This window comes from Canis lupus, chromosome 16 (genome assembly GCF_048164855.1).
Source record: "Canis lupus baileyi chromosome 16, mCanLup2.hap1, whole genome shotgun sequence".
NCBI lineage: Eukaryota > Metazoa > Chordata > Mammalia > Carnivora > Canidae > Canis > Canis lupus.
In genome coordinates this window covers 9,214,286-9,228,261 of record NC_132853.1, presented here as the reverse complement: position 1 = coordinate 9,228,261, position 13,976 = coordinate 9,214,286, and the positions used below count along the sequence as shown (strand labels likewise).

The 13,976-nt window shown below is 46.8% G+C and overlaps 1 protein-coding gene across 1 annotated transcript in view; it reads right to left on the bottom strand.

The window, feature by feature from the left end:
* Window positions 1–11,646, bottom strand: part of CFAP77 (cilia and flagella associated protein 77) — a 130,686-nt gene extending 119,040 nt beyond the window's left edge. Inside the window, exon 1 of the mRNA XM_072778461.1 lies at window positions 11,380–11,646. Within this exon, the coding sequence (XP_072634562.1) occupies window positions 11,380–11,568 (189 nt within the window). The 5' untranslated portion in view covers window positions 11,569–11,646. The remainder of the gene's footprint in view (window positions 1–11,379) is intronic.
* Window positions 11,647–13,976: the final 2,330 nt, after the last annotated feature.

Below are 13,976 nucleotides of genomic sequence, written 5' to 3'. Positions count from 1 at the left end.
TTTAGTGGCCAGTCCTCCTCTGGGTTGCTTCTCCATAGGTAAGGGACGGTGCCTTATTGTTTGTCTTCAGCAGGGTCTTGCAAGCTGCCTACAGGTGGAAACTGAGGCCCTTCCTTCCGCCCAGCTGCCCTCAAAGCCCAGCCCTGGACTTGCACCTACTGGCCCCTTCATAAGCATTTTGCAAATAGTGGAATAACCAAATGAAAGTTTGGTTAGGGTAATTCTCAGCCACTCAGGTGTGTAGGGGAGGCTGAGTTTCTCCCAAGGTTTCAGAGTCAGCAAGAGTTGTGTAGTAGGCTGAGAGCTCATCACCGTGGTCCTGGGGCCTGGTGTGCCTGACACAATGCTTACGGAGTGAACGAATGACAGGTAACTAGAACTGAGGACCCTCGGGTCTGCTCATCCGGGCATTCCTCCCCCAGGCCCCTTTCAACATTCCACACCTTTTCCTAGAAAGCTGGCTCTTCCCCAAAGTTGCTTCCTTGCACATGGCCCCATCCAAGCCCTTGGATTTAATTTCCAACATGATTTATCTGTTCCTTAAAGAGGGATCTCAAGGAGCCTGGGTGGCTCAGTCAGTTAGGTGTCTGTCTTCAGCTCAGTTCGTGATCCTGGGGTCCTGGGATCAAGCCCCACACCCATCTCCCTGCTCAGTGGGGCACCTGCTTCTCCCTCTGCCTCTCTGTCTCTCATGAATAAATTTTTTAAAATTTATTCACGAGAGACACAGAGAGAGAGAGAGAGAGGCAGAGACACAGGCTGAGGGAGAAGCAGGCTCCCTGCAAGGAGCCCGATGCAGGACTCAATCCCGGATCCCTGGGGGGGATCACACCCTGGGCCAAAGGCAGACACCCAAACACTAAGCCACCCAGGCATCCCTTTTTTTTTTTAAGAGGAATCTCAAAATGGTATAAGCTACAGGCCATACAAAACCTGGATACACCTCTCCCCCGTCCCCAGCTCCCTATATACACTTACCAATCTTTATGTTATGATTCAGCACAAGCTGCTCAAGCCTTTTGGCCTGGGAGATGTTCCACCCCACCCCCACCCAGGGTGCTGCCCTCAGCACTAAGCAAGGAATCCATCAGGAGGATGGCAGTCACTGTATCAGTCCCACTTAGCTGCTTTTCTGGGTGTTTCTGCATACTAAATTATAAGTTCTTTGAGGGCAAAGCCTATCTCCAGGTCAGTTTACCCCCATATCCTGGGTGCCTAGCTCTGGGCCTGCTGTATGTAGGTGCTCAGAAGTATCTCTTAATCCAAGCAGTGAGTGAATGAATATATCTGCTGCTCTTTTCCTTATAATGAACACAGGCTCATACAGTCGTTCATTCTTCATGAAGAACCTCGTCCATTTCAGACTCTGTGCCTTTGCTCAGGCCAGCCACCCCTGCCCCTGGTGCCCCTCCTCTCCCTGCACCCACTGGCACCCAGCCTGGCCCAGAGCCCCAGCCCAAGTGCACAAGCTTTGAGATATGACCCCTCTTGCCTCTCCTTTCCTCTCCTTCACCTTTATAGTAACTTTTATTATTGGTCGTGGTGTGCAAAGTCTGGTTCTCCCCTCACCAGACCATATACTTCTTGGAAATGAATCTTTAAACCTCTTATGTTTCCACCAGTGCCTTGCACACAGTAGGGGCTTACTAAATACTCGCTCAGTGATTGATGGGCCTGTTGACAGTCTCCAATACACACTAAAAAAGAAACAAATAAACCAACCAACCAACCAACCAATAAATAAGCAAGCTAACCTCTCTGTCCTAAAAGACCTACTGGAGGACAGAGGGAGGAAATGAATGCAATTCTACATAATGGGTACATTAAAATGGCACTTGAATGGGGCAATACAAATTCACTACTGTCCAGTAACATTGCCCGACAAGGCTGCCAGCAACTTTTCTAATTCCCTCAACTGAAATGTTATAGCCTAAAGATCACGTCTCTTTGGGCACCTGGCTGGTTCAGCTGGTGTGGCGTGGCATGTGACTCTTGATCTCGGGGTTGTGGGGTCAAGCCCCATGTTGGGTGTAGAGATTACTTAACAATAAAATCTAAAAAAAAAACCAATAAATCTATATTTATATATATCACCTCTCTCAATGTCTCGTTGGGCGGCCCCACTGCCATGGGGGACTGTGGAGTCTGAGCTCACTAGCATTTTTTCTCTGGTACTGTGACGCAGCTTTGAGGTGATGGTGGGCCACCTGGCCAAGCTATGGCCTTGCACTAATGCTGGGCCCTAGAATCCAAAACTTTCTGAATCTCCACTTTCATTTCTCTGGGCACATACAATAGACTTTGATCCACGCAAAGAAATTTATCTTGTATGCATCTGGGTTCATTGGTCTCCCAAATATGTATTATGTGGTTCACATAGAGATCAAAAATCCCTCTTTTGGGCTCATTATGTGTTTTCTACAGTGGTTTTGGCCAGCTGCTGTCCCTGCCACCCGTGTGCTCCGCACATTGACCTTTCTGCTCATTGACCCACATAAGTCAGTTTCTTGACCGAAAGCTGATGTGCCTTTAAATTATTGGGTGGAAAAACACAGCTGTTTTCTTTATAAAGTACATTTATTTGCTTTCCTGAGATACTGTCCTTAGTGCCATAATGACAGTATAAGGGCCCTGCTATGATGGGGCTCTGGCCCACCAAGAGCTTAATATCTGATGTACCAGATCAATTCTGTTTAAGATCCTAGATGAGTTTATGCTGAGAAAAACCAAATCAAACCGAACCCTTGGAAAGTGGTGCGCCAGGGCAACAAAGCTTGTGTGGTGGTCCACGGTTAGTCAACAAACCAGCCTCTGCACCAATAGTGTTTATCTGTTGACCTAATGAGCCACACTGCATGAATTGTTGGAAACACTTTTTACTTTTTTAAACAACATGGGTGAGGCTGAAGATAGACAAGCCCCAGATAAAAGCCAGAAAACTTTTGAAAGCTATAACTGAGAGAAAGAGGGGACAGATTTAAAATTGCCATAAAATGGGGCACCTGAGTGGCTCAGTCAGTTGAGCATCAGACTCTTGATTTTAGCTCAGATCATGATCTCAAGGTGGTGAGATGGAACCCCATGTCAGGCTCTATGCTTAAGATTCTCTTTCTCTTCCTCTCTCTCTGTCCCCACCCCTCCACCCTATCAATCAATCAATCAATCAATCAATAAAATTGCCATAAAATATGTGAGAGGGGAAACTAAGCCAAACAAGGGAGAGAGAAGCAATTATAACAGAACAGTTTCACTGCTACAGTGTTTGTTTTGAGTTTCAAGAGCCCCTGGACCATAAGGAAGCTAGCCATGAATGCTCCATGCGGTTCCTCTCTGATTCAGGGTTCAGCAATGTTGACATTTGGGATCAGATTAATTCCCTGCTGCGGGGGCTGGAGGTGCATTAGAGAACATTGAGGGGCGGCATTTCTTGCTTTTGCCCACTCAATGCCAATAGCCCCCCCCCAACCCAGTGGTGATAACCAAGAACACCTCCAGACATGACCAGGTGTTCCTTGGGGAGCAAAAGCACCTCCCTCAGTTGAGAAGCCCTGGTTCATTCCATAAGGTCATTGTGCATTCCATAAGACAGTGTCTCATTTAAATCAGTCTTTGTTGCATCCTTGACAAGGGCAAGGTAGGTATCAGCACCCATACTTTATAGATGAGGCAACTGAGGCTCAGAAGTGAGGTCACTTGCCCAAGGACCCTCAAAAGAGCTACAAACCGAGCCATTCTCATTCAGCCAGGATGAACTCATCAGCTCCAGGGCACATGGTTGCACAAAACTTGAGATGAGGCGGAAAACGGTATTTTTCTTTTGATGAAGCAGAGTTGACGTACAATATCATATTGGTTTCGGGTGTACAACATAGTGATTTGACAATTATAAACACTACGAAATTCTCACCACAGCAAGTGTGGTTACCATCAGTGGGTGACACTTTCTTTCAACAGGAGCATGAAGAGAGGGACAAAGCTGCACTTGCACAGATTTGCCTCGTTATAAATTTATTTTATAAGTTCAGATTTACAACGTATACTTAGAGTTGATGTATGAGAACATGAAGGTTGTTTGGAGGAACACAAATATTTGGAATTGGAATAATGGAAAAGGAAAAGAAGCATCCACTCTGGGGGCAGCATACCCATGTCATCTTACTGAATCCTCACGAGCCCCCCATGCCCAGGTGCCAGTTACGATCACCCACTTTGCAGACAGGAAACTGAGGCTCAAAGGTAAGACACGAAACCAAGAAAGTGACTGAGACAAAGCTCACCCTTTCATCTGCCTGGATCCAAAGGCTGCCATCTGCGTTTGCTGGCCTTTCTGTCCAGGAGGTGGCTACAGCTTTATATCTGCCTGGTTAGGAGTGAGTGTGTGTGTGTGTGTGTGTGTGTGTGTGTGTGTGTGTGTGTGGTTGTAGGACAACAATAGCTACAGCCTGGAATTGTTTTAACAGTCCTCATTGAGGGCACCTGGCTCAGTGGTTGAGCGTCTGCCTTCGGGTCAAGTCATGATCCCGGGGTCCTGGGATCAAGTCCCACATTGGGGTCCCTGCTCAGCAGGAAGTCTGCTTCTCCCTCTGCCTCTGCTGCTGCCCCTGCTCATGCTCTCTCTCTCTCTCTCAAATAAATAAATAATATCTTAAAACAAAAAACACAGTCCTACTGACTCAGGAGCTTGAAAAGAGAGTCAAGGAGCAATTTCATGGAGAGTTGAATTGTTACCAATGCCAACAAATGCTCTTATTTCTTTTCTTTTTTTTTCTTTTTACAAATACAAAAGTCAGACAAGAAGCATACATCATTATTTACAATATACACTAAAACCAATCAAAATGCAACGTGATTGAGACTGTGTGTTCACTTGTTTTTGCCCGACCAGCCAGAAGGCTGTGAAGCAGGAGCAATGGGTCTGAGTTTGAAAGAGCCCAGCTCCTGGGGGCCATGGCTATGCACAACGTCCCATGAGAACAGATTCACCCAGCCTGAGAGTCCAGAAAGATCTGTACGTAGTTACAATCCTCCCTGTCTATGACATGTTCACTGTGGCTCCAGCACAAACACAGAACTGACACCCCCAAACTAGTCAACTCAATAGCTAATGAGTTGGTCTTCCTCAGTGTTAGCATTCCATCGAGAACACTTTTAACTGAGTTTCCTTTTCATTACACTTTTTCAACAATTAAAGATGCATTTTCTTAAGAAGAGCGAGACCCAGACATTTAATGGGAACTCCAATGCTTCTGGTGACCACTAAACAGCTTGAAAACCACTGCAATAGAAAACAGGGATTTGAAATTTTGTCCACAGGGCCAGTTGTAAATCAAGAACACTTTGTCTTTCAAATAAAGGAGAAGGCAGCCTGAATTATACAATGAATAGCACTTGAACCTGGAAGATTCTGGAAGGTGCTAGAAGTGACTGCTGACTTGTTCACCATGGACTCAGAACTCTTCCTGAGGGAATGGCCTTCCCACCATGCTGCAGTGTTTGGAGAGCCACATTATCAGAAGGTGGCTGAGTTCCCACCACACCAAGGATTGATTTTCCTTAATGTCTCAGAGCCAAAGCACCCCTTCTCCAGAAGGATGGAGGAAGGTGGGCTCCTCCAGTGGGGCAGCCACCCCAGAGAGTGGTAAGAAGCCTACAAGGGAGCAACTTGGCTTTCTGAAAAGCTGAAGCCTGAGCAGAGAGATTGGGTCACTGCTTCAGCCTCTGCTCACCAAATGGTGTTACTGGGCACTTGGAAGGGGTAAGCTTTGATTAAAAAAAAAAAGTACAAAGGACCAAGAGAGAGAGAACCCCATGGCTTTCCCTGGAGAAATGAACCCTATGTATTGGCCAGCCGAGAGGAGCCATTAGGATGGGCAGTTCAGTCTTTCATCCCTCTCCTAACGTTTTATTTTCTCCTGTTACATCGTAATTGAATGTAAAAAGATTTGAACCATTAGAGGTATATTCTCTTCAACAGATAAAGCAGAATGTAACATTTTCATATTTTACTCAAACGTAATAAAAATACTGACCCACGCTGGGATATTTGTACAACCGTGTTTGTCTGCCTGCCTTCTTTGCGTTTGTCTCTATGCATTTATGTTCACCAGCATCAATATTTATTAGAGATGTTAAACCATTAGTAGGCATGGTGTGGTTGCCTAATTTTGTAGAGCATCCAATTTGAACACACTGGCTCTAAATAAATGCTTCCTCGTGATGATAATGATAATGATCCCAGCAGCAGCACCTAGTCTTGAAAAATCAGAACTCCGTTTGGGGTGGAAACCTTTGAACACTTAGGATCTAAGGAGGGTGAAATCATTTGGCTCCAGACAGCTGAATTTTTCCTGGTCTGCTCCTGATCAGAATCTAACTCTCCACACTTTAAGGTCCAATTTCAAGTCTGTTTCTTCATAAAGCCCCCCAAGTCCTGTTCACACCTTCTTCCCCCTAAAGCTGGACCCTTTAGCTGGTGTGGTACACTTGAAACTTGCCAGGAGTGACCCATGACATTGCTTATCCTATTATGCATGTGTGTGCCTGTGTGTGTTTGTGTGCAACAATAAAGGCTAATTTCCTGAGAGCTTGCTTTAAAGGCAGGTGCTGTGCTAAGCAATATACACATATACGCTCCATCTCCTCGCTAAAAACTTAACTCCTTGTGACTTCTGTGGGGGAGAAGAGGGCAAGGGCTGAGTTCTGAACTTGTTTCTACGCCCTCCCTCCCCCAAAAGAGATTAGGATGGTACTGGGCACTTAGTAAACTTTCAATAAACACTTCTTGGCTGCCAACAAATCCTGGGAAGTTAGTAGAGCTCACATTGGAAGGAGCATTGAGGAAAAATGATATTGGAGTCCGATTCATTGGTGAACATTATTTTGACTGCCTGCCATATAGAAGTAACCAATCTGGGTTGTCATTAATTTATTAATTGGCTATGTAATGTGGCCAGAAGGGCACAGGGCTGGAAGTCAGGAGACACAAATCTCATCCCACCTCTGTGACCAGGTCAGAGGGCACCTTGAAAGAGTGTCTTTTTCTCTCTGGGCCTTAACATCCTCAAAAAAAGAAAAAAAGAAAGAAAGAAAAAAAAATTGGACTAGATATCTGTAAGCCTCCTTCCAGCCTCAAATGATGTGATTTTATGACTCTATTTTACAAATGCATGCACTTCTTATTTGTGACATAAACCCCCACAGAAAAACAAAGTCCATAATAAATTATGAAAAAATCGGGTGCCATGATCATTTGCACTTTCTAAGGGTGCTCGATTCAATAAATTCCACCCCTGTACATTGCCTGCCTCTCCAGGGCGACAGAAGATTCGAGGCTGTCAGTGGAGCAAACCAAGCAGTCTCTCCCCTATAATTGTATTGACAAGATATCACCTGAGTTCCGATGGCAGGCAGGGTGCACCCTGACAGCTTCTGTGAAGGAGCCTTGAAGGCTACTGTAGCAGGATCCTATGTTGAGTCACAGGATTCTGGGGGAATGGGAATCAAGCCGAAAGAAGCTTGGTTCTTTCTCTATTTAATTTTATTCTTCCCGGAGAGTCACATTTGAAGGCAAACTGGCTAACTGCACATCACTTTATACAAGAGGGTAGAAGCCTTTTCTAATGGAAAACATTTACCTCTTTTTTTGCGGCCACATAAAACACCCAGTTGATTCAATCAGTCCCACTAATAACCAGTGGGCTTGATTTTAAATGAAGCAAGTAGTTGTTGAGCATTTGTAGATAAAGTACCTGCTTGGATGTCTGAGTTTTTCACTTTTCACTTGGTTGCCGTGGCATCTTGCAGACATGTTCTTGAATAACTGATGTGTATACATCCTGGTAAATTCCATGGGTGTGAAATAGCAGTGTTGGGTTTGTTCAGGCAGTGTGTCTGCATTTTAAATTAAACAAATCCTGATCCTATTCACTGGAGAAAACAATATGAGCAACAACCCCTCCCCCCAATACGGTGGGATAAATGACTATTTCAAAGGTGGTATATTTTTCAATATAGATGCAACCTTCGGATTCAGATTCAGACAAGACCAAAATATATTTCATCCTCATCCTCTTAAAGACACCCTCGGGAGAGGGCACTCCCAACTCCGTCACACACAAGAAGGCACACACTCACATGGGGTTCTGGAAACTTGGCCTTGTGCCTTGGTGTGCCACAGTGAAGACACAACAGAATCCCAGCAACGTATTACAAAAACAGTTTTTAAAGGCTCCACAATCTTGAATGCTTTCAAATCTCCTTTGCTTTAAAGCTGAAAATCCCAAAGCATTTTCACAATTTAAATTTCATTTAAATGTAGGAAGCTGTTTGGAGTGGGAGAATAATGCTGGGCTGGGAGCCAAGTGAACATAGCTTCTAACCCAAGCTCTGCCACAGCCTTGTGCAAAGGGCTCACCACAGACGACCTCCATGTATCCATTTGTAAGGAGGGTCTGGAAAAGGTAACAGTCAAGGTTCCTTATTGCTCTCAATGTTTCTGCAACTGTTAATTAGGCCAGGTTTTGGTGGAAAATCTTATAGTAGTTGTAAATATTGAAATGTGGACATAATCTTGACTGCTACAGAAAGGAGCTTATAGCCCATCAGGAACTGGAGGGAGGACAATAAAGACAGGCTAGCTGTCCCTGACCTGAAAAGAGCAAGGCACAATCACCAGAGTGCTCCTGGAAGTAGCCTCCTGCTGCTCAGGCTCAGTGGCCACCCGCCAGATTGGTCCTGCTCTTCATCTCCTGCCTTGAAGACAGAACCTCCAGCTGTGGGTCAGTCATCTCCTGCATATTTTCTAACCCTGAAGTGCAGTTTCAGGAATCAAGGCATTGAATTCTATCTGGAAGCTGTTCAGCTAGTGCCATCCAGAGGCCAAATATTGCCTTTCTTGATATACAGGGTGAGCAAAAGGAAAAGAAGGAGGGGAGGGAGAGTTTTACTCTCACATGTGTATTATATATATAATATACGTATATGCCTGTGTGTACGTGTGTGTACACATACACATAAAATGTACATATATGTGTAATATATGTGTGCATATACATATGCATATACCTATCGGTATGTATGTGTATATGTATATACAGTTGACCCTTGGACAAGGATTAGGGTGCTGATTCCCAAGCACTTCAAACTCCACTATAACTTTTTTTTAAGTAAGCTCTAATCCCAACGTGGGGCTTGAACTAGCCACCCCAAGATCAAGTGTCGCATGCTCTTCTGACTGAGTGAATCAGGCACCTCACAACTATAACTCTTGACTCCCCCAAAACTTAACCACTAACAGCCTACTGTTGAGCAGAAGTCTTAACAGCCAATAGTTGGTTAACACATATTCGGTATGTCATATGTACTGTATACTGTATTCTTACAAAAAAGTAAAGAGAAAAGAAAATGTTAAGAAAATCAAAGAAGAGAAAAAACACTTACAGTATTGTACTGTATTTTTTAACCTGCATATAAATGGACTGGCATAAGATCATTTGAACACTTAGGATCTAAGGAGGGTGAAATCATTTGGCTCCAGACAGCTGAATTTTTCCTGGTCTGCTCCTGATCAGAATCTAACTCTCCACACTTTAAGGTCCAATTTCAAGTCTGTTTCTTCAAAGGTCAACCATATATAGCTTGGGGTGGGCATCTCACACTACTAATTCACCATGAAGAATACTAATAACTCTATAATGCTGTTTATTTTATTTTTAAAGATTTTATTTGTTTATTCATGAGAGACACACAGAGAGAGGCAGAGACACAGGCAGAGGGAGAAGCAGGCTCCCTGCAGGGAGCCCGCTACAGGACTCAATTTCAGGACCCCAGGATCACACCCTGAGCTGAAGGCAGATGCTCAACCACTGAGCCACCCAGATGCCCCATGCGGTTTATTTTATATGTAAGCAGAATGGAGTTGGCCTACTAATACCTGCCTGCATGAAAGCAATGACAACACTAAAGCAGCTGATCAGAGGTGAAGGACTTGGTTCTCCCCTCCATCCCAGAAAGGTGAGCCCCATCTGTCCCATCTGTCTGCTGAGAGTGGCTCTTCCCACCTAGATATAAATAAAGGACTCTTTTCCACTTGGGGGGAGGGTGCTAAGAAAGGGAGCATATTAGACGGAAGGGTGCTAGCATGATAAGCTAGCTGTCCCCTGGAGGGTAGCCCTGGAACAAAATTTGGGGAAGGCAAGAGGAAAGAGTCAATGTTTTCTTAGGAGCCAGTGAACTCAGCTAATTATAGCAGGATGTTAGGAAAGCCCAGGTTCGGGAAGGATGGGGTAACTGGGTGATGCGATCATCCCTAGAAGACTGATCAATCACTGACCTCTACCTCTGAAACCAGTAATACGTTATATGTTAATTCACTCAATTTAAATAAAATAAGAATAAAAAGAAAGCCCAGGTTCCCTGTACCAAAAAACAAAAACAAAACACAAAATAACAAAAACCTTTGGGCTCCAATCGAGCTCCTGGCGCGTTCAGGTACATTGTTACTGAATCCAGGGTTACACCTGTGCCTTCTGCTTCTGGCACCCGGGACCTGCGCGCATTTTTGAAAGCACACCGCCCTCCAGCGGCACAAGAGGATCTTGCTCCCGACCGGCTCCCCGAGGGCCAAACCTCAACGCGACTTTTTCCTCTGGCTTCGGGAAAGGCGCGGCGATGCTACTCCAGCATTGGGCGATCACCAGTCCCGAAACCTCTGAAGTGAGGGTGCGTGCAATAAAAGGGGAGGCGATCTGGTTAAGAAATCGCAGCCCCTCCCTCGTTGGTGTCGGCGAAGTCCCCAGGGCAGAGTTTCCAGCTCTTTTCTCTTAGGGCTGTAATTCTGGGTCAGAGTGTGATTGGATGGAAATTAACTTGTCAAGCGACGCTTCCAGGAGGGATTCGGAACGCTCGCTGCAAGGAAGCCGCCCAGGCGCGCAGGGGAAAGGGGGGAGGCGGCTGCACCCCGAGAGGGCTGGCAGCTGGCGAGCAAGGGCATAGTCTGGGTGCGTGTTCCCTGCCCGTCACCCTGGGGCTCCCCGGCAGACTCCTGGGTGAACAGCAGCAGCCGACCCTGCGCGCTCCCCGCGTGCCAGGCCCCGCGCCAGGGGTCTCTATTCAACCTTCCCGGTCAGTCCCTTTAATGAGCGCCTTTAGCATCCCACTTGGAAGATTAGGACACTGAGGCGCAGAGCGGCTACGCGACCCCGGACGGCTCGGGGGTCCAGGTCTGTCTAGAGCGGAGGGGGGGGGGACGGGGGCGGGGGGGGGGGCTTCCCACAGTGCGCTCGGGCCGGCCGTGGAAGCCCCGGGCCCGTGGGTGCCCGGCGAGGGGGCGAGCGCCGGGCGGGCGGCGGGAGGCGGGCGGCGGGCGTGGGGGCGGCTCACCTTGACGATGAGCGGGTTCTGAAACATGGAATCCCGCACGACCCCCAGCCTCTCGTTCTCCATGCCGGGTCGGATGTCCGCCACGGTCAGGGGCCGCCGCGGGGGCGGGCAGATGTGGCTGACCGTGCGGCGCACCGGCTGCTTCTTCCATCGCCGGGGGTCCTGGCGGGAGCTTTGGGCCTCTGGCATTCTGCGGTTGCGGGACGGCCCCGGGGTGGCGGGATCCTCGCGGCTTCCCTGCTGGCGGGCGGGCGCAGAGCTCCGAAGGCCCCCAGCCAGTCCCCCTCGGGCCGCGCCACTCGGGGCGTGGGGGCCCCAGACGCCCGGCCCCCTTCGGAGGGGCGTGCACCCGCCTCGCGCCACCCGCTCCCCGCAAGGAGCCCTAGCGCCCGAAATAAACCCCTCTGGTTCCTCGGAACAACTTGTGAGCACCGCTCGGCACACTGGGCACGGACAGAAAATCAAGACCACCCCTCGAGGAGGAATGGAACGGTCTGTCTCCATGGCGACGGGACGCCAACGGCGCCGGGGCGGAGCGACCGGGTTTTCTTTCCTGAAACTACTCTTGGCCACCAAAGGGGAACTCCTTCGAGCTTTCTTCAACGGATATGAAAAACAAAAAACAAAAAACAAACAAACAAACAAAAAACCCACAAGAATTACCACTCGGTTGTGTGAAAAGCAAGGAGGCTCTAGAAGGCCATTTACACCTGACTTCCCAGGCGATACCTCCCTCGACCCACTCCCCTCCACTCTTGGCCCCTTCCCACTCTTCTCCCCTCGCCACACGCACACACCCAGATGGAGCGCTAAATTTGTCCTGATGAAATAGAAATCTGTGTTGCAGGCCTAATGTTACCGCTAATCCACTTGGGTTATCTTGAATTTGTCATCCTCTTGCGTCCTCAGTTTTTTCTCCTGCGAAATGGGTGAGGAGGAGAGTCTAGAATTGTCTATCATCAGTGGTACCCAACTTCGTGCAACAGAATGGAGGGAAATAGAAAAATACAGATTCACTGATTTCGAATATCTGGAAATGGGATCTGGGAATCTGCATTTTTTAAAAAAATCTTCCCTTTGGACTTTTTTTTTTTAATTTTGAAGTTTTGAAACTACAGAATTGTTTGAAAAAAATGAGTACAGTGAAAACCCATATAGATTTCACCTAAATTCACCATGCACAACACACCTTGCAGAATCATCTTGAAAATATCTGCTGACAGCATCATATTTGACCCTAAATACTTGAGCATGAATCTGCCAAGAACAGGGACATTCTGACAGTACTACAGTGTCATTATCATGTCCATGGATCTTAATATGATACAACAGTAGTGCCTGATGTCTGTGTGCCAAGTTGGGAATCTATTTCTTAAAAGCTTCTTAGGAGATTGGCACAGTGCTTTTGGAACCACTGGCCTGGATGATCTCTATTCTGCCTTCTAGTTCCGGCCTTTTGTGGGTTCGTTCATCCCTCACCATCTTCATTAAATTCGCAAATACTCACAACGCTCTGGGTAAGAGGGTTTACCAAGAGCAAGCTGCATCAGCAGCAAACTTGCACTTCAAGTTCTTATAGACCAACAGTGGACAACACGAGCACTGCATTTCCAGGGCAGATCATACTGACTTCCAGTCGCTCATCCAAGACCTGGAGCAGCTGCTCGGTGGTGGTGGTGGCAATGGTGGTGTGTGATATGGTATGTACTTATGATTTCTCCAGCCTATTTTACTTCTAGACTTTCACAGAAATACAGGGTGTGCACTTTTAATCAAAACCGCATGGCAGTTCACACAGAGGAAGTCAGGTGGTAGGTATAGGCGATGTGGGAGACCAAAGCAAAAGAAAAATTAAATGTCCTTACTACCTACAGCCCACTGGCAAGTCCTTGAAACATGCAGAGTGACATTCCTCTAGGAACTCAGCTGCCTCAATGTTAATACTTTGCTAAGGGCAAGAGGCAACCTTAGCCTGACTCCCAGGATCCTATGAGTCTAATGTATAAAAATTCCCTTGGAAGCATTCTTTATATCTACCCCCCAAGATACATGTTAGCAACCATCCCCCAAGCATATGACCCACCCATACACATCTGAAGGGTCTGGTGACTCGGGTTTTATTAGACTGTAATAAATGACCTTTTCCTAACAATAACTAGCCCTCTCAAGGTCCTGGACACTTTGATTCCAAAATTCCTTAGAGACTTAGGCTCTCCCTAATCCCTCCCAATTTGAAAGTATATAATCAATCACTTCCCGTGAGGAGTACAGCTCTCTCTGCACAGAGGTCCACTTCCCATGCTTTAATAAAACCACCTTTTTGCACCAAAGACAACTTAAGAATTCTTTCTTGGCTGAGGGCTCCAAACCCCAACATCTTTCCTTATCATAGGGAGGGGCAGGTTAGTGGAGTAGTGGAGAGAGCACAGGCTTGAATCTTGCCTGGGCCACATAAGTCCCCTTGGACAAATGACAGTAAGACCTAGTTTTCTCATCCACAGCATGAGGCTGGTAACACCTCATAAAGATAATCCTACAATACCCACATGGGCTAGTTGTAGGATTCAGTGAAAAAACTAGTTGCCAATATGGTTATG